The 21,094-nt window shown below is 34.9% G+C and overlaps 1 protein-coding gene across 6 annotated transcripts; it reads left to right on the top strand.

Moving 5' to 3' along the window:
- Nucleotides 1-9,600: 9,600 nt before the first annotated feature.
- LOC112727319 (uncharacterized) lies at nt 9,601-17,703 on the top strand. Of its 6 annotated transcripts, none has more exons than XM_072209178.1 (7): nt 9,670-10,191; nt 12,259-12,368; nt 12,451-12,521; nt 12,637-12,741; nt 16,768-16,838; nt 16,946-17,008; nt 17,119-17,703. In XM_072209178.1, exons 2-7 carry the CDS (start codon nt 12,346-12,348, stop codon nt 17,395-17,397), a joined length of 612 nt encoding a protein of 203 aa, XP_072065279.1. In that variant the 5' UTR covers nt 9,670-10,191; nt 12,259-12,345; the 3' UTR covers nt 17,398-17,703. The 6 variants fall into 6 exon arrangements, with proteins under 6 accessions (XP_025632797.1, XP_072065279.1, XP_025632795.1 ...); XM_025777010.3 differs by having other exon boundaries at nt 9,672-10,102; XM_072209179.1 differs by having other exon boundaries at nt 9,675-10,102; nt 12,259-12,314; nt 12,438-12,521.
- Nucleotides 17,704-21,094: the final 3,391 nt, after the last annotated feature.

Here is a 21,094-nt window from a genome sequence, read left to right as displayed (position 1 = left end):
AATCACTTCGTGTACATTAATAAAAATATCTATTTAGAGTTTCAGCACGTTATTATCTAGTAGACACAACAACTCGTCATTATAGAATGAAATTGTATTATATAAGTGGATTGTACAATAAAATTGTAGAAATTACAGAAAAGTCCTTGTTGAAGCTATGTATCTGTTAAAAAGTAAGACAATATACAATAAAATAATAGAACATGCATAAAGATGTTCTAAATAAACACTAGGACTATACTCTTTTACGAATCTCAGCCTTAATATATCAATCACTCTCTTAATCTAGAAAAAAATAAGACTACTTTACCTTTTTAATGCATTAGCACTTTCAAGTTGCTAGAGATAGAGAAATGGCACATGTGTACAAAAAAGAATGATTCATTAACTCGTACTTTATAGTTTGGTTTTTAAAGATAGTATAAAACTAGCAATATATTGTAATTCTATTTCTTCAAATTATAAAGTTAATGTGAACATGATATTCTTTAAATTAACTCATCCTCAATAAGTTCAACTCACAGATTACGATAACAGCAACAAGTTGCATAAATAAAAACTTAACTTCAAATTATAATTATAATAATAATACACAGTAGGAAATTGATTGAAACAGATTGCATAAATACAAATTTAATTTTAACAACATCAATAAAAAGAACAACACAACAATTAAGTACAACTTTGAATCCTTGCATTAATCATTTTAGATCCTTCAGACCAGAAAAAAAAAAGAAAAAAAAATCCACATTAAAGTTGAAGTTTCAGTGTATCAAAATTAAATCTAAGTCTAGAAGAACCCAAAAAATGGGATGGCATTGATGAGAAGGAGAAGTAAAGTGGCAGACCTACCATAATTGACGGTAACAATGAGCAATACTTGTTATTGTAGACTTCATACAAACAACGAAAAAAACCACACAGCCCAGCTTTTGCGACAACAATAAGAGAGAAAACGCCAAGGGAAGGATGCGAGCAACACAGCCCGTGATTTCAGAAACCTTGCCCGTGGAGGAGCTTGCACGACCCATGGAGAAGTTGTGCATGGCCCGTGAAGAACCTCATAAACCCTGCTTATGAACTCTTCCCCTTCATCCAATCACCGGTGAATGGGGAGTGGCTTAGAGACTCTTCGAGGGACGGTGAATCTATAGAGAATGCCAGAACGGGAGAAACGGTGTGAAATGGCAGTGGATGAGTGATAATTGGAAAAATGGTAGAATGATGGAGACTCGGGTTCGGTGGGCATGAAAATGGAGTAAAAATCGGAGTATGGTTTGAGAGAGACACAGCGATATTTACGGAGTATGGTTTGAAAGAGACCACTTTAAATTTTTGAATTTGGGTAGAAGATGATCGAACCGGAAAGTTGAGAGAGAGATAGAACACACATTGGTTTCAATTGACTGGGAATAACGCGTGTTATTTCGATCCACATTACGAAGGAGAAAACACTTTGTACAAAATGTATGTATGTATATCGTAGTTGCAGTTGGTAAACTGCATATTTCGTTGATGAAATAGACTTTCTCTTATTTTATATTACAATGAGTGAAGCCTTCATCATTAATGAACCAACAAAGAACAAAGTAAGTCATTAATGGCTGAGATGCTGCTGAGTCAAGGATAGGAAAAAAGGAGGATCCTTGTTATGGTTTCAAATGTCATAACATATATGAGATTAATATTTTGACAAATTCAAATTTAGCACTTACGTTTCATGCAGAAAATTATAGATTACTAACCATTCAACCATGTAGAGAAAAACATAAGAGAATATACACTAAGCTCAGATGGCACCCAAAAACCAAGAATTAATGACCTCTGATATATAAAAAAAACAACTATAAAGTCACAGAAATTTTCCTCCTTGAAATTTCCCATTCTGTCCTCTCACTTACCTCAATAAAGGTGATTAGCCATAAGAGCATAAGTGAAGAGAAGCAGAAATGAGAAAAAGAATACCTTCAAGAATGGCAAAAAAAAAAAGGTGACGACTTTCTGTTTTGTCAGACACCTCGATTTCTAGTTCGTATTCGATCGATTGAATTATACTTCTAATCGATATTTTGACAACATTCGTTTCTTATCCATCAATTGGTGTCAAACAAATAGACTGAATTAACAACAAATACGATTTTCCTAATTTTTACGGATGTAATAGATCAAGAGAAGAAAAACGTTGATTCATATTGCCAAAATATTTATAGAGATCACGATTAATAGAAGATCTATTTCGTTGTTGTTTTTAATTATTAATAAACATAAATAATAAATAATAAAATAATTATAACATAAAAAAAAATTAAATAATAAATAAAAAATTAATTTACAAATAAAATTAAATAAAAATATTTAATAATTATTAAAATAATTAAAAAAATTTTTATTAATAGTCTAAAATCTAAATGTTATGGACCATCAAATCCTTTGTACAAATCTTTGTGGTTGAGCGAATTAATTGAATTGATCGGTTAAATAATTTTAAAGGTAAATGTTATGTTGTCTATAACATTATGTCTAACTTACTAATAAAAGTAAATAGATAATGGATTTGTTTGGGTGAGTTTCTAAAAAAAGATCTTTTTTCGAGTTATCTTTTTTTAAAAGATCTTATGGAAAAGTAAAAGTAATTTTATGTTTGGGTATCTCATGTAAAAAGATTTTTTTATCTATCTATTATGTTTGGGTATAACGATATAAAAGTATTTTTTGTTTATTTATTACATGAAAAACATCTTTTTTTTAAAAAAAAGATCTTTTAAAAAAAGATTAAATACCCTTTTCAGTCCCTGTTCTTTTTGAAAATTGACTACACGCCCCCTAACCTTTATAAAATACCAAATCGGCCCCTATCCATATACTCCGTGATACCAATTAGCCCTTCCGTTGGTTTCTCCATTCAAAGTCGTCGAAAAACGCTGAGGTGTAATGTGCATCCTGTGACGTGGCGTTGGATCATCATACGTGGAATGTTCTGTGGGCATTTGGACAATTAAGCCCCTGCACACTCAGCAAAGCGACGTCGTTTTGCTTGGCATCCTTTTACTCGTGTAGGGTGAAATCTCATTCTCCCCTTGTGCATACTTCAGTTAGCATACATCACTCTCGTTCTCTACTCAAAATTACAAAGAAACCCTAAGAGAACGAAACGTTTCCCTCCAAGCAAGCTGACAGAGACTTCCAACAGGGAGGTGTTGACGGTGCTGCAGACGGAGGAACTGACGGCGCTACTAAGGTTAGTGTCGCTATCTGATCTTGTAGCTTTGTTAGCTTGTGTTGCTCCAAATTTTTTTTGGCTGAATGTGGTTTTTGTTAATGATGATTTGGATTAGTGATCATCCCATGCATGTTCTAAAATGTTATTCTGTTAACGGTTGAGGCCTGATGGAAGTAGTTAATTAAGTTCTAATTATTGCACATTGTTGTTCTAATAGATGTCATATGAAATAGTCCCTGTTTTTCATCATGGGGTTGGTTTGAACGGGATGAAGATGGTGTATTATACTACCACGACGGAAGTGTTGAGACATTTTCTCCGTTAGACATAGATTATGTTAATTTCAAGGATTTGGAGGAAATGTTCAAGGGTTTAGGGTATACAAGCTACAAACAGATGTATTGGTATGATGGCAGTGCCCCTGATTTAGAGTCTGGGTTACATGTTCTTAAAGGAGACAAGGAAATCAATGAAATGTGTGATAAAAAGATGGAGAATGTGGAGTCGGATTCGCTGGTTATTTATTTTGAGCATGATGTTAGTCAACCAGTTTATGGGCCAGATGTTGTTGAGGTAGATTCGTCTTCTTCCGATGACGGGTATGAGACAACTGAAGACAAACCCTACAAATCCCCTCCACCTGGATTTGAATCTGATAGAAGTAGTAGTAATGAGGAAGTTAATGTAAAGAGAAAGAGTGTGAGGAAGAAGCAGCCTAGTGTGAAGATGAAAGAGGCAATGAATGCTAGACAAAAGTGTACTAAGAAGAAGAGTTGTGTTAGACAATAGACACCTAAACAGAAGAAGAATGTGCCACCTGGTAGATTTGATGATAAGGACATGTCTCCTAGGACTAAGAAGAAGAAGGCAAAAATGTATGTTGGAAGAAATAGAAAACATGTTCTATCCCAAGAAGAAGCAGACAATGTGCCAAACAGTGGGCCTAGTGGAGATCAAGGTAATGGGCCAGCTGAGGTTGACCCAAATGATGAGGCAAGGGATAAGCCCAATTCAGATCCAGTGGCTGAGAAATTGGACTCAGACCTAGATAAGCCATATCAATATGAGTCTAAGGCATTTAATTCTCCAATATCCAGTTCAGATGAGGAGCATAAGGCAAGATATCCTAACTTCAATGAGGATGCAGAGTATGGTGAGGTTCAGTTTCAGGTTGGACAACACTTTGAGACCATGGCAATGTTCAAGCAAGCACTTAAGGACTACTTTGTATATGAGGGTAAAGAGCTGATGTATTTGAAGAATGAGCCCAAGAGGATTAGAGCAAGGTGTGCTGAGGAGGGTTGTCCATGACTGGTGTTTTGCTCTCATAATAGTCAGAGTTTAAGTTTTCAGATCAAGACATTCATTGGAGAGCACAACTGTGGCAGGAATTTGAGCAGTAACATGGCTGATAGGGCTTGGGTGACTAGTAAATTGGTAAAAAGGTTGGTAACTCAACTTCTAATGACTCCGAAAGAGGCACTCGAGCACATGAAACAGGACTATAATGTCCATATACATTACAGGATGATATACAGAGCTTTGAAAGCTGCTAGAGAGCAAACAATTGGAAAGGAGCGAGAACAATATGGAAAGCTACATGACTACTTAAATGAAATTCACAGAAGCAATCCAGGTTCCACTGCGATGATTGACGTTATTCCTCAACCGGAGGGTCGTCCACTGTTCAATAGGTTGTACATTTCACTTGATGCTTGCAAGAAAGGCTTCAAGGCGGGCTGTCGTCCTCTGATCGGATTGGATGGATGCTTCTTAAAAGGGTACTTTGGTGGTCATCTTTTGTCAGCTGTAGGGCAGGATGCCAATAATAGTTTCTTTGTGATAGCATTTGCTGTAGTTGAAGCTGAGAACACTGATTCCTGGAAATAGTTTCTTTCAATCCTGCATGATGATCTTGGTCTAGTGGCTGCCAATGGGTGGAACTTCATGTCCAATTGGCAGAAGGTAACATGAATTCCTTTGTTATGCTTGTTTTTGTCTTATGACTTGTGTGTTGTGCTGACTTGTTAAATAAACTCTTGGCTGACTTGTTATTGCAGGGGTTGGCTAAGGCATTGCATGAGGTAATGCCACAAGCCCATCATAGAAATTGTGTCCTACATATATGGAAAAACTTCATCAAGCACTTTAAGGACAAGCACACAAAAGGGCTAGTTTGGAAGGCTGCTAAGAGCACAACAATGAGAGAATTAAAAGACTCAATGAAGCTTGTGAAGAAGGTAAACAAGGATGCTTGGGAGTATCTGAGGAAATTTGATCCCGGTGCATGGATCAAGGCTTACTTTAGCCATGGCCCGAAATGTGACAATATAACCAACAGCATGTGCGAAGTTTGGAATGGCAAGATCGTGGAGTACAAAGAGAAACCAATTTTAACTATGTGCGAGGAGCTTCGAAGTTACATTATGCGAAAGATGGCAGGGCACAAGCACAGGTTAAGCAAATGCAAGGGTAAACTGGCTCCAGTTCAACAATTAAGGCTGGATGATTACATCATTCCTGAGAGCAACAAGTGGATGACAGAGTGGGTTGGGGATGAAGCAAGGGTATTATTTGAAGTCCAGAGGTACCAGACAAGAGTGGCTGTCAATTTGCAAAGACAAACATGTGCTTGCAATGTTTGGCAACTAACAGGTTTAATCATCTACTTATTGTTTGGCAATAATAGTTATGTGATGTAAGTAAATAACTAAATATTGATTCAGTAAATGTTGCATTTATGTATCTATCCTACCAGGGTTGCCATGCAAGCATGCAGTAGCTGCTATATCAAGGTTAAGGAAACAACAACTGAAGCCAGAGGATTTTGCACACAAATGGCTTACAATGGAAGCTGTCCGGGCTACTTATGGGGACTCCATTAAACCAGTGAACTCCGAGGAGTTTTGGGAAGAAACCAACAGGCTGCGTTCAGAGGCACCAATAATTAAGAGACTCCTGGGAGACCAACCAAAAAAAGGGCTGTTGATGTGGTGGCTGAGTCTCAAATGCAGCAGCAAGGTAGGTGAGGAAGTCATTCCAAGTAACATGCAGTAAATGTGGGCAAAATGGACACTACCATATGACTTGCAAAGGCCCTCTTGCAAATCCGAATTGGTAGCCAAAGTGAAAGAAGGCAAGGCAACAACAAAATGAAAACCAATCATCACAGCCACTTCTAGTCAGCAGGAAGCACAGGTTAAAGGAGCTTCTACATTTTTTTTTGTACATTGTAGTAATTGTTATTTCTATTAATTGAGCAGTATAGTAGCTGAGATGTTATTTTTCATTTGCACAGGCGGGGGAAGGAGTTCGAACAAATATTCCCCATAATGTTACTGCCACACCTATTGATCGAGTGGTAGTCCATTGTCTTAGATCCTAAAGTTACTTAAGTTTTTTTTTCTGTCATGGCTGAACAACTTTGCTTCTCTTGTGTCTTTCACAGGCTAAAGCAAAAAGGCAAAAGAAAAAAGTCCCAAAGACCTCCCACCCTAATTTAGTCCAATAAGAGACAAGAGTTGAGATGGAATCTTCACAGTCTGCCCCACCACCAATAGAGGTAATGTTATTTTACACATTTATGTCCAGCAACTATAAAATTTTTTGGCCCAACAGTATATACACTAAATTGAGTTGTTTTCATGTGGTTTAGGGAGTGGACTTCAGCACTGAGCCCTCAATCCCTGCTACCCCAACTACACTCAACCACGGGCCAAATTTCAGACCCAAACAAGCAATATCTAGACCTCTAGCACCTGCAGTTCACCACCCTCAATAGCAGGCCACAACCCCAACAGTTCAGCAACCTATGCAGCAGGACAAAGCCCCAATACTTCAACCCCCTCTACAGCAAGCAACAACCCCAACCACACAACCACCAACTCAGCAGCAACTTCCAACTAAAGGAGCAACTGGCTCAGGGACTGTCACAACTCCCTTCACGTTTATCCCCACACCAGGCCTAAATGCACCCCACAAATTCAAGCCAACATATGGATTTAGGCTACCAAGACTTCAGAAATGACATAATCGTAGTTATAGTTATGAATATTTTGGTGTCAAGTTATAAGAAGTAATACACTTAAGACTACTGAAACATGTTTTTTGTTTTGTGAATTCAGAGATGTGCTGATGTTTTTGGCTGAATATGTAATAGCCTTTGTGCTTAGCAGTATGAATATAAAAATTATGCTTTTAGCTTATATAACATTGTGCAGACTTATCATGGGTTCAGGCTTTACATTCTTAGAAAAAAATTCACATTCAATTCATATGGAATCTGCAATTACAGAGCAAATTAACCCAACTTTTAACCTTGTCCATGCATCACTTACAGCAACACAATATACCCTAAAACACTACAAACACAATTGCTGTTAACAGAATTAACATTGCCAGCATAACTAATACACCATGGGTATTACTATATTTTTTTTTATTTTCCTTCAAATTCATCCTCAATCTTGAATTCCAGTTGCTCCAATCTATTCTCCAGCATCATCATTCTTCCTTGAACATCATTGTCATCTTCATGCGCAAAACGGTTAGCAATCAGTTTGTCCAGCCAAACAAAATAGTTGCAGTGACGTTACTCCGTCTGCAATTGCCATTATAGTGAATACAACTTGTTAAATAACAGAAGAAGTTGATTACATAAACGGAAGATAGATGCACACTTACGCGATAGTTGGAACAACCCAGGAAGATTCTGTCTGGGTTCTTGGCTGTCCCAGACTCTTGCATGATTGTATACGTGTCACACTTGCATTTAGGGTGTTGGAACTTGGCCTTCTTACCCTCACTTGCATTGCTACTCGAACCCACCATAGTATTCCTCTAGACACGGCGTGTGTTAGAGGTTGAAGATTGCTCTGGATCGCTCATGCTTGAGGCACTAGTGTTAGGGTTCAGAAATGAGGGAGAATGTGATTTCACCCTAAACGAGCTAAAGGGCTTCTTTTCAAAACGACGTCGCTTTGCTGAGTGTGCAGGGGCTTAATTGTCCAAATGCCCACAGAGCATTCCACGTATGATGATCCAACGACACGTCACAGGATGCACGTTACACCTCAACATTTTCCAACGACTTTGAACGGAGAAACCAACGGAAGGGCTAATTGGTATCACGGAGTATATGGATAGGGGCCGATTTGGTAAATTATAAAGGTTAGGGGGCATGTAATCAATTTTCAAAAAGGACAGGGGCCAGAAAGGATATTTACTCATAAAAAAAAATTGTAAATTACAGCTTCTAAAAAAAGATGTGCTTTTTTTTATTTTTCTAATATTTTTACTTTTACTATTAAAAAATTTTCAAATATACTAAAAAAAATTTTTTTTATTAAAAAATATTTTTTTATCAAAATAATAACATCCAAACAAATACAATATTTAATAAACTTTAAATATTTTATCTTTATTTTATACATTTTATTTTTTATTTATAAAAGTAACTTAAACAATTTTGAATCGTGAGAGAACAACTTGTCTTTTCAAAGCTTACATGTTTAAAGGTTAAAAATCACCCTAAATCATTAACCCCCGCTGCCGCCGCCATCCTCTTCTCCCCTTCCTTCGCCTTTTCTCTCTCCCAACTCCAGCAGAGGCACCACCGCCGGCATTGTTTCTCTGTTCTCCACATCTCCTACGCCGTTCACCTCTTGCGTCGCCGCTCCCGTCTCTCCCCCTTTGGCTGCTGCAAGAGTCTCTTCCCGCTTTTCTGCGTCGCTGCCGCCAGCGTCTTTTTGCCATTGTTGGACAAACCTTTGAACCCGTCACTTGACCGGTTCAGTTCTCGCAACCTTACTCTCTCATCCACTCACACTCACTCTGCATCTCTGCCTCGCCTCTCAGACCTCCTCGCGGCCACTGCCTCGTCTCCACTGTCCCTCGACATCGCCTCTCACCACTCGGTTTGTGGCCTCGCCTCTTCCTCTGAGCCTCCGCGTCGTGCCGACTCGCCGTGCCTCCCTCTGTCGCCGTCAGTACGTCACGGTCCCACTGCGTTGCCCCTCCCTTTCCGTGGCCAATTTACGGTCCATCTGCAGCCAGCAGGTAGGCCGTTGCCATTACCTCTGCTCTCTTTTCTTTTTCTTGATGATATAATGTGATTTTAGGTTTAGGTTGGGTCTTTTTGATACAAGTTTAGCTGTGATTTTGGTTTAGGTTAGGTATTTTTAATTTTTTCAAGGGTCAAGTATATTTTTGTCTTGAAGTATGTCAAAAGGTTGAAAAATATCCTTAACAGTATGTTCTGAAAACCGGATCGGATCGGCCGGTCGGACCGATTTAACCGCGAATCGGCAACATTAATGGTCCGGTCAGGTATATAAAACCGCTAATAAAAAAACCAGCAGAAAACCGTTGAACCGAACGAGAACCGGTCGGTCAGACCGAACCGGAACCCGGCCGGTTTACACAAAAAAGGGTAGCTCCTTCGTTTCTTTCTCTCGTTCTCCCTCTCTTTCTTTCAGTCAGAGAAATCAGTCAAATCACACAAAACCCTAGCACTTGTAAGCCTACACCACCGCCACAAGGAGTGGCATACTGCCGCCGTCCGTCGCACTCGAAGTTCGCCATCCGTTATCTAGCTTCCCTCGTGCTCCAAGTCTTCAACCCCTGTTCGCTGTCGCCGATCGCGGTTGCTTCCTCGAGCTCGGCGTCCGTCGTCTTTGTCTGGTCAGCCGCGCTTCCGTCGCCGTTTGTTTGCTGTTCACGTTCGCATCTTCGTTCGCGTTCGCTCGGCGTTCACCGTTCGCGTTCACTCACTGTTCACCGCTCGAGTTCGCGTTCGTCTGGAAGGCACGTTACTCTGCTTCAAACTCTGCGACCAACCCGCGCCTCCACTCAGCCGTCGAACTGCTCTCTGTTGTCCCCGCCGTGAGTTCCCTAAACCCGCCACCAGACAATACACTCACACAACACCAATACTCTTCAAACTCTGCAACTTCTGATTTCTATTACAATAAGTAATTCTTTGATTTGGTAGTGGTTTGGATTTTTTCATAGACTAAATTAAAGTTACAATAGTTATGTTCTCTTCTCTGTCACATTGAAATTAAGCTTTGAATTCTCTTATTTCGTTTTAATTTTACCGCACTCAACATGTTTGATGAAATGCTTTAACCATATTTCTGGTTGGTTTTATAATTTCTAGCTTTTAGAAACTTACTAAGTTGATTGCATGTGAAATTAGAATAATTGGATCATAGTAATTAGGAAATTATAGCTGTACAAATAGCATCTTTGCAGAAAACATATTAGCATGATGATTCCACTTGCATTAGTGTTCTTCTGGTAAATTTTTTAACTGTTATTGTGAACTTGTTAATTTGCTAATTGTTCTTGTGTTCTTCTGTTACTTTTAATTTTTTTTGTTTTGTTGTGATTTTCTGTTCTTGAATTTGTTAAGTTGATAATTTGGTAAATTGTTGGGCTACTGTTGTTTTAATTTGTCAAATTGTTAGGTTGCTGCGACTTAATTTGTTGGATTTTCTATTTAGGTCTTGTTCTTGTTTATTTGCTAAATTGTTGTTGTGTATTTATTGTTTATTTGCTGGATATTGGTGATCATTGTCTTTGAGATTATTTACTATGCAGGTTTAGTGTCATCACTGTTTTGGAATGTTTTATAATGTACTCATGTTTGTTGCTGTTTTGTAATTGCTGGTTGCAGGTTTAGTGTGATTATTGGTTAATGTTTTGTAATATTTGGTGCTGAATGCTGATTGTTGAATTCAGATATGGTTGTTTATTTTGACTTGGGTAAAGAGACTTATAGTCATTTTTTCCTGCCTTATACCGATTCAGATGATTATTTTTAGAGGATGAGCACTTATTTATGTATCTTGAGAAACTGTCTTTGTGTGTGTTATGAGCATTTGGTGAAGCCTGTATTGTACCTATTCAAAGCTTAGTTTTACCAAATGGTCTTCAAAGCAACTCATCCAAAATGCTACTGCACAAATCCAAGTCTATTGTCTCTAAAAGCCTGTATGCACCTTCATTTGGTGAAGCCTTTCTAGCACAGTCCACTACCAACTTTGTTATTAATAATGTTATCAAATTTATTTATCCGAGTACTATGTTTATTTTTAGTTGGATTTATGATAATTCATTTGATATTCTTCCTATTCTTGTCAGATATTTCTTTTAACATTTTGTGTACTGATGAGGAATTGTACTTGCTTGGTATCATGCTTTCATCTGGCAATTTTGCATTTAATATTAAAAAAGGAAAATCCTAAGAGAGGAATTCACCACTCCATTAGAAAAACTTCATACAACCTTATACCCTCAACTTAATACTTGCATATTTATAATTTATTTATTATTCCATTTTAAAACGGTTTTTTCGGTTGAACTACCGGTTAGACCGGTTAGACCAGTAAACCAATGAACCAATAACTAAAGCGGTTTGATGACCGGTCCGGTTCTCAGAACCTTTTATTTCAATTTTCTCCTAAAAGTTTTTGATTTGCATGAAATGTACCAGGAAGTTAAACTTTTAAGAAATTTAGGATTAATTCAGCAACAATTTCTTAAGTAACCTTTTCACACAAGCAACTGGCCCCTAATTGTCAAACATTATTGCTAAATTGGTCATAAATTTCTTGAAAATTTAGCTGTTGGGGTAATTTGATTCAAATTGAAAACTTTTAGACAAAATTGAAACAAAATAAAATTTAGTATTATTTTTGAAAGTTTTGACAAACTCCAGGACAAAAAGTATACTTAACCTTATGAACTGTTGGCAGCTAGGTTTAGTTTGATTGTTATTTTTTAGCATATGCATTATGTTGTATTAGACTAGTTAAGGGTAGATTGTGTACTTTTTGACATGAATTTGTCTATTTCTCAGGTATGACAATTTGTCTTCTGAAACTCTGTTTATTACTATTTAAACTATGTTTGAATTATGGATAAAGACAATGTTTATTTCGATTTAAGTCTTGACGACAATGAAGATTATGCTTGTAATATGGTTGAAGAATATTTAAGTCCCTTTTTTAAAATTTTTCTTTGAAAATCCATAGATATCCACTCTGATCCGGGTATTGGGCGAGGAATTGGTACCCGTCACTCGTCAAGGGTACGGTGTGGGGACTGGGAAGTTATGCAAAATGGGGGACGGGGCGGGGACCATGTTGGTTTTACTCTTTTTCCTTATTCTCTTTGTGTTTGTCTCACCATGAACCTTTGTTTTGCTCACAAGTCATAACTGCCAGAGTCTCCATGGCTGAAAGGAGCAAGGAGCTTCTTCACTTGGAGCAAAAGGCCACACCCCTCTCATCCTTAGGTCTATTTTATTCTCCCTTTTCTTTTTTCTTTTTTATTTATTTTATATATATTTTGCTTTAGATATCTTATTGTTGAAATTTGATTTTTTTTTTTTTTTTTTCACTTTTATGCAGAATCCACACTTCTTGTTTGTAATGGCAAAAGAGAACAATGCGCTCAAACTAAGATACTTCCCCCTAATGGCACTCCTCTTACTTCTCCTATTCCCAAAAGCCAACGTACTGTTTCAAATTCATCCCAAGTTCTTATATTTTTAAATTTTATTTATTTATTTATGGTGGAATAGGACCTATGCTAATAATTAAGTTCATTTTAGTGGGGGTGTTTAGATTGTTAGCCATGATTATTATCTACTATTATTATTGAAGGTAGAAATAATTAAAGATCTCAATGAAATTTGATTATTGGTAGTTTTAATTGTTTAATAATTTGATAATAGTTATCTCTCATTGTTAGTAAATCATATAATTGAGTAAAAGTGAATGATTTGGTAGATCTATGCGACCTTTTCATTAGTAGTTGAGATTAGTCCATATTCTACCTGAAGAAATTTTCTTTTGAAACATTGTGCAGTATGGAACAGATGATATTGTTCTGAAATTGTGAATGCTTTATCTTTTCTAGATTTTGAATTTGATTATGTTGTTCCTGGTTATTCAGCTGGAAATATTAGAGTAACTAGACAAATGAGAGAAAGATTATTACTAATTGTGTCAATTGCTCTGAAATTTATTACTTTGCTCTATCATCATGTTTATTTGACAGCTGTGAACTAACAAACTCTTATCCTCGCATTCTCTCCGTTTTGACTCTCGCCCTCTCCTTTTCCTTTCATCACTTCCCCACAAACTTGAGCATATAGATAATATTTATCAAGCTTAGAACATAAATAACCTATAGAAGATATTATTTGATATTTAAGGATAAACTTCTTCTCTAAGACTCACCCTCAAGCTAAAGTTACTAAGCTCTAAGCTTTTTACAATAATACTCGTGGAAATATAATATGAAGACTAAGGAAAGGCCATCTGTATCTGCTGGAAACATGTCAGGGCCAGCAAGAACTGCTGAAGATGTGCAGGGGCCTGTTGCGACTTCTGGAGTTGTGCAAGGGGTAGCTGGGACTGTTGGGGACTTGCTGGGACTATCCGGAACTGCTTGGGCCAGTAAGGAGGTAAGGAACCTAGGAAAGCGACTTGGTTGAGCAGTCATTGTCTTTCAAAGAGGCCATAAATAGCATATAACTGGCAAAGACTGTGAATGACAAATATTACTGTTGGTATGGTTTAGAATGGGAGGTTGGAAGGAAAACACAACCAATATTCATCACTTTGGCTGCGTTTGGTTCTGAGAATAGAACATTGAGAACAAGACACAATGGACATAGACACAAAGATTAATGTTCTTGTATTTTTGTTTGGTGATAAACTAGAACAAAATATAAAAGTCTAATTTACTCTTATTTTTTCCATACAAAAATTTAGGAAGAAAAATATGATGATGAAAAACATAATTTTGAAAATTTGGTATAAATATTGAAAGAAAAAATGAAAAATAAATTGTCTCTTGTTAGTGTTTTTGTGTCCTTGAGAGAAAGGACGCAAAATACACTAATTTAGTGTCCCTACACACATTGTCTCTGTCTATGTTTTATCTATCAAACATAATTTGTATCTCTGTATCTTCAATGTTCCGTGCCTATAAACAAACGCAACCATTGTGCCAAGAGGACCAGATACCAAAAGTAAGAATAGGGAGATGCTGGAGGAGGTTACAGAGACAACAAAGGGGTCAGACTTGCACTATTAGAAGCAGGAGATCAATACTCAAATAGTCATGGCACCCGTTAGGGATAAATCAAGTTTGATACTGTAGTGGACTAGCGGCTTGATCAAGGAGATAAACACATGCAAAGATAGCACAAAGAGGTGAGCATTGAGGTGTCAGTAGCTGCAGGAGTTGGCAGCAGAATACAGTGGTTGATGTGCCCTCAGGCACTAGTGGAAGTGAAGTCGGTGACTTGTTTGTCAGAGATATGTTGAATGTGGCAACACGTGGCTTGTCGAAGAGCAACACTGTTGACAAGGTTGGAGAGGTTGGGCATTGCTGGACAAGGAGAAGCCAAGGGTGTGGTCTTTGGTCAGATTTGACAATGGTGGAGGGCAGCAGCGCCGCAACAGTTTTCAAGGAGGATACCATGTCTTTGATGTTATATTAAGATTCATGGTTACTCAGCTGGAAATATTAGAGTAATTAGACAAACGAGAGAGATTATTACTGATTGTGTGAATTGTTATGTATCGTTACAAGGGAAAAGGCCAACATATATAGAGAGGAGAGTGATAAATCTAGAGTACCTTCTCAACTACTCTCCATAAATGCACCGTCCAAATTACTAACCACTATCTAACAATGATATCTCTCTTCATATTTCAACACATTACTCTTGTTTGCTTCTAGTGTCTCAGCATATTTTATTATTCATTCAAATTGCTTAATTGGACTCAATATGATATGATATGCTTTTATAAGTTTTACAATCATGCTGATGAATATGGCATTCATAACCCCCAATTACATTGCCTGCTAGTAAGATGAATCATGATACTTTATAATTGTGAATAAGTTAATGAGCATTGCAGTTGGATTTGGATCTCAATAGGGATATAGCTATTCTCTGCTAGTGCCAGAGTTGTTGCCCATAAGTGTGTCTGATAGTGCTTCAAAAGTTTGTGTCATGAATAGTATTAAGTATTATTTAGTAGTTATTAGTTTATATTTTTTAAATATTAGAATGTTTAATTTAATTTCATGTTCTTTAATTTTATTTATTTAGTTAGTAGATTGGGTTTTATGTTAGTGGGCATAAGGTTTTCTTTATTTTAACCTAATATGAGGTTGTAAATATTTCCTAAACTATTGTAGTTGTCACTGAGAAATTAGAGGTGTGAAAAACCACTTTTTTTTGTTTTGAAACCATGACATGGACAAGTGAGGTCGAGTGAGTCACTCTCTTGTTGCATCGGAAAATTGGATAGAAGATTGAGTGATTCCCTTCGATTCAATTCCCAAATTATGGTGTTGACAAGTTAAGTTGAGAGAATCCTTTTGTTGCATCAAAAAATTGGATAAAAAATAGTGTAATTCCCTTTGTATTCAATTTCAACCTATTCTTTTTTCTATTTTAATTTCAATTTATCTTTTTATTCAATTTCAGTGTTTATCTTTTTGTTTATCCTTCGTTTCGTATCAGTGTCTGACTTTGATGTGGTCTTATTCTTAATTTTGGTTTGATTTGTGTTCTTAGTTGGCGCTTTCAAGTGCAATGCCAAAAGGATTGTCTGCATATTCCAAGCTATTGTTATAACTTAGAAGTGAACTAGTTTAGGCTGGGAAATCAAAGTTTGTGATCTTATATTTGTAGTGATGGCAATGAAATAAGAACCTAAATATTTGATGGCAAAATCTGTTTCATTGGTCTGTGTGATTTTCTTGATTAGATTTTCTCTGCTTGTTCACATGTTTTGTTGTTTTACTGTTCTACATTTTTAGTATGGGGTTAGTCCCTTGTTCTTAATTAAGTAGTTGTTGATGTTATCAGTAGAAGATAACTGAATGCTTTTATTGTTGATATACATGATAATGATTTTCTTTTTGACAATATTTCACTGCTGAATTTGGTGTTCAAATGAAACTACCTGGTTAATACTTAGTACAAGTGAATATTAGGTAGCGGTTGTTTTGAGGTATTGGGATAGAGACTAGGAGACAGACACAGTATCATATTTGTTGGCTTAGAGACTGGTACTAAAATTTCTGTCTCTGTCCCCAAAATTTCAGTATTTCAGTACCTCTAAAAAGTAGGGACACAAGGGACTGAAATTTTTAGAGACGGAGATTGAAATTTTAATAATATTTTATACCTAAAATACCCTTATTTCAATTAATTAATTCAAAGTTTATCCTTTATGCAAATTAAATTAGAGTTTTATTCTTATTTCAATTTCTGTCTCTCATTTTATACCAAACAAAATACTGAAATTTATTTTAGTCTTTGTCCCTTAATCTTTGTCTTTCAGTCTCGGTCTTTCAGTTTCTGTCTCTCTACCAAACGCTACCTTATAGTTGTAATCACTGAACTAGTACTTTGGGTAGAGCATAGCCCTAAGATGGAATCACAAAATTGAGCTGCAATATTTTTAACCTAACATGACCTTTTTTTTTTTAATTTTGGATTGATGCAGTTTTAGGGAAGGTTAAAGATTTCTTAGGAGTGATGTCAGAAGCAAATAAGCGGCTGGAACTTGATGCGAAGGTTCAAATTTGAGTTCTGATTGAAGCCATATTTTAATTGTTTCACAACCATTTTCTCCCTTTGTTCTCCTATCTATTTTCTTGTTGCTTTGTTTTGAAAATTTGTAGGATCATCCTGAGAGTTACAATATTGAAGAGCTCACTGGAAATGAATCCAAAGTTATTGAAATGGTAATTCATTGTTCAATCCGTGTCATATCTTCTATGTATGATTCGTGTTACTGACCGGCAAATAGTTGATTATTGCATTGGTTTTTTTGCTCAATCTTTTTCTTTTTAAGGATTTGATGCTTGGTGTTGCGGATCTTAATACACCTGAGGCTGTGGCTGCTGCTGAATCAGCAATTTCCAGTTGTCAGCCTGCGATTTCATTGGCCGCTGATGGCAAAGACACAGACACAGATTCAGATGAAAGCAGTGCTGAAGATGATAACGAGGATGATGGAATCAGAAGTGGTGATGCTGGAAATGATGGTAGAAAGCCTTCATCTCTTGATGATAAAAAACGAAAGGGAAATCATAATTCCAAAAAACGAGCAAGGATAGTCGAGCTTTCATGAACTCAATGGTGTGTGGTAACTGGTAAGGGGTTATGAGAACTAGATGCATGAGTTGGCATAAATTGTTGTATGTACTTGCTAAGATGATATCAGCAAGAATCAAAATGCATCTTTTACATCTAGGGTAGGAATATATTGTTTGATTTTGGCTTATGTTTGAGATCAGACAATAGCAGCTTCCATATGAGTTAATTTAGTGGTAACTCCTCAATGAGCTATACATGTATTTATGCCCTTAATGACAGGATTTCGGTGTAGCGATACTTAATTGATTTATTTTTATGAGTTCTATATGCTCTTGCTAAATTTCAGTGTTTTTAACTTTTAGAGCCATTTTCCATGCAATATGTTAATTTATGCAACCTGTTAATTTTCAAAACAGCCATGTTTCTACTACAAGTTATAGCAAGTGATGAGTTTAATTTTGATGCATTGACAGTGTAAACGTTTTACACAGTTGTTTATTTTTTTCGTTTTTTTGAATGATCATTTACAAGGTTAATGTGAAAAGTATTATGTTTGCTGATAGCGTTATATAATTGGATGTAAGTACAAAACTGATTTACATTGATATCAAAATTAAATTCAGCAATTGATAACAAAATGATAAGTGTAGTAGTTTCAAATAGGTATAAAGTTGCAAACTTAGATAGTCACCAATAAATTTCATGAATGGGGTGATTTCCCTTATGTATTTTTCAGCTTTGTCTGATAAAGTAGTATATTAACTCATAGCACCTATATACTATAGGAAAATTATCACATGTTCACTGATAAATATTGGAATATGATGTTCATTGGTATTAAAAGGTTGCTAATTTTACTTTTGTCATTAGTAACTATGTAATGACCAAATAACCTTAACTGAACTGTTAATTTTTCTAAAATAACCAACTAAAACACATGGTTATTGGCTTGAAAAGTTATATAGCAATTCTTTATTTTCTGGGCCACAAACTTACATTCAATATATTGATTTTTTTAATATTTTTAACATATTAAATATAACAAAAAATAAAAAAAATTAGTATTACACTATTAAAATATATTTTTAAACTATAAGATAGATAAATATGTATAGTTTTGATGATTAAAAAAGAAATGTATTAAATAATTTAGATTTTTTACTAAAATAAAATAAAAAAATCTATATTTATCAAATTGTTTTAAACTATAATTCATCACGTAAATATTTTTTTTATAACTTATATAAATTATTACAGGATACGTAATAAATGTACTATTTATTCATAAATCATACTTTATTATCATAAATTATTAAATTTATTATATCTTCTTTTATTACATAAATTGTGCTATTTTACTATTATTTAACTACTTTTACATTTAATAATAATAATAATAATAGAATAATAAATTTTTAAAATTATACATAAAATTTAGGGATAAGTATGGTTTTGGTCCCAAAAGTTTAACGCCAGAATCGAAACCGTCCCTCATCTAATTTTTTATTTAGAATTGTACTTAACGTTTTTTTTTTCGTATTAAAATCGTCTTTTTTAATAAATTTTTTTATATTATTCCTAAACTACTCCTATGTTAATAAAAAAGTTATAAAATTAAAAAAAAAATTAAAAAAAAAAACGCGTGGGGGGAAGGAGAAAGAAAACGCGTCAGGGGAAAGGGGAAAGGGTATACGAAGGGGAAAGGAAAGAGAAAGGGGAGGGAAAGGGGTGGGGGAGGGGGACAGCGCCGGGAGACCTCAGGAGACCACGCCGCTGCCGTTGGGGGGAGGGAGAAAGAAAACGCGTCCCCGGGGGTGGGTGGGAGGGGAAAGGGTATACGAAGGGGGAGGGGAGGGGGAGGGGAGGGGAGGGGGAGGGGGACGGTGCCGGGGGACCACGCCGCTGCCGTTGCCGCCGATTCGACCACGGCGCTGCTCCGGTGGTTCTGCTTCTTCTTCTGAATCTGCTTCCTTCTTCTTCTTCATCTGCTTCTTCTTATATTTCATTCTCCAAGCTGGATCAATCTTTGCAAGCACTGCAATTCCATAAAGGAATTACCCAGTACAACACTGTATGCTTCAATATGAATCCTTTCTCAGCACTGCAAGATGGAGAGGGTGTTTTAATTTGTTGTTTTCTGATTTTATTGTTGTTGTGTTAATTTGGTGGTTGAATTTGTGTTGATTTATTGAATTTGGGTTAATTTTATTGATGATGTTATTGTTGGTGGTGGATGTGCTGGTGGTGGAGGAAATGCTGGTGGGAGTGGTGGTGGTGGTGGTGGAAGAAAAGGTGCTGATAAAGGTGGAGGGTATTTTTGTCCAAAAAAAGTTAAAAAGACGATTTTAATACGAAAAAAATGTTAAGAACGATTCTAAATAAAAAATTAGATGAGGGACGGTTTCGCGCTAAACTTTTGGGACCAAAATTATATTTACCCCTAAAATTTATTTGTCTAATACGATTTACGAATAAATAACCAAAAATCTAATATATTGAATTTTATCGAATAAAAATAAAATAAAATATACAAATATATATTAGAAAAAAATATTTCTAAAAAAATAATATTCATAAATTTATAATAATAAAATATTAAACATAATACAAAGTTTAAATGAAAAACATAAAAATCGTTCCAATAATAAAAATCATAATTATAGTCTCTATATATATATATATAATTTCTTGCAAATTAATATTTACAAGATATTTTTCTTTGACTGATTAATATTTCTAATAAGTTTGACCATACTTGTAAAATAGAAAAAATTTTATCATTTTTGTAGGATCTTAATTTGAAAATAAATCGTAAAATTTTTTAAATAATAATACGTGGAATCATATTAGTTTGTTGTATTATAGTGTTCTTAGTCCAAACAAAAAATAATACACCTAAATGTTACCAAAAAATAATTAATTTTTATGAAAAAAAGTATTTAGACAAATTACAATATATTTAATAAAGTATTAGTTTGTGAGTAATTATAATATTTTTATTAATTCTCTAAAAAAAATACATTAACATTAGGATCAAAATTTTCATATATATATATATATATATATATATATATATATATATAATTTTTTTTATCAAATGTATTATGATTTTTTTCATAGGGTGATTTTTACATTATTAATTTAAACTTTGTATTATCATTTTATATTTTGTTATTATAAAAGTGTGAATGTTAATTTTGTTTATAGGAATGTTATTCATAACATATTTTTTTATAATTTATTTTTACTGAATAAAATTTTATGTGTTAGATTTTTGGTTATTTATTGTATATGGATAAATATCTAAATTGATATTTAAAGAATTTTAAATCGAATATTTTAGTCCTTAAAAAATTTTATTTTTTAGAAGTCCTCGTTTATTACTCTTATCATATAGATTGGTCCTTCTATTGTTTATTTTAAAAGAATCTAATTTTTCTTAGAGTGTATTTTTGGAACTTAACTATTTTGTAATAAAATTTATTAAAAATTTATTTGTTCAATAAATATATTAAAAATTTAATTGAAAACAACAAAAGGATCAATTTATCAATTAAATTTTTTGGTGTCTTATTTATCCTTGGTATCTTTTAAGGTTAATTTTGTAGACAATATAAATTTTAGAATCCTATTTTATAACTTATTCTAAAACAAATGAGATGTTTAAAGAAATTGTGATATTTATTGCTAAAATATAATTATGTGCAATTTATAAAAGAAGTTTATAGAAA

The sequence above is a fragment of the Arachis hypogaea genome, chromosome 12 (assembly GCF_003086295.3).
Source record: "Arachis hypogaea cultivar Tifrunner chromosome 12, arahy.Tifrunner.gnm2.J5K5, whole genome shotgun sequence".
NCBI lineage: Eukaryota > Viridiplantae > Streptophyta > Magnoliopsida > Fabales > Fabaceae > Arachis > Arachis hypogaea.
Note: the sequence above shows the minus strand (reverse complement) of the source record. Positions and strands in the feature narration are given on the sequence as shown.

Bases quoted from the DNA above. Each gene is read 5' to 3' on its own strand.
- LOC112727319 (XM_072209178.1), top strand. From the start codon at position 12,346: ATGGGGGACGGGGCGGGGACCAT. The intron at 12,369-12,450 runs GTTGGTTTTACT...CATAACTGCCAG, and splicing joins GGGGACGGGGCGGGGACCAT to AGTCTCCATGGCTGAAAGGA. The intron at 16,839-16,945 runs GTTCAAATTTGA...GAAAATTTGTAG, and splicing joins GGCTGGAACTTGATGCGAAG to GATCATCCTGAGAGTTACAA.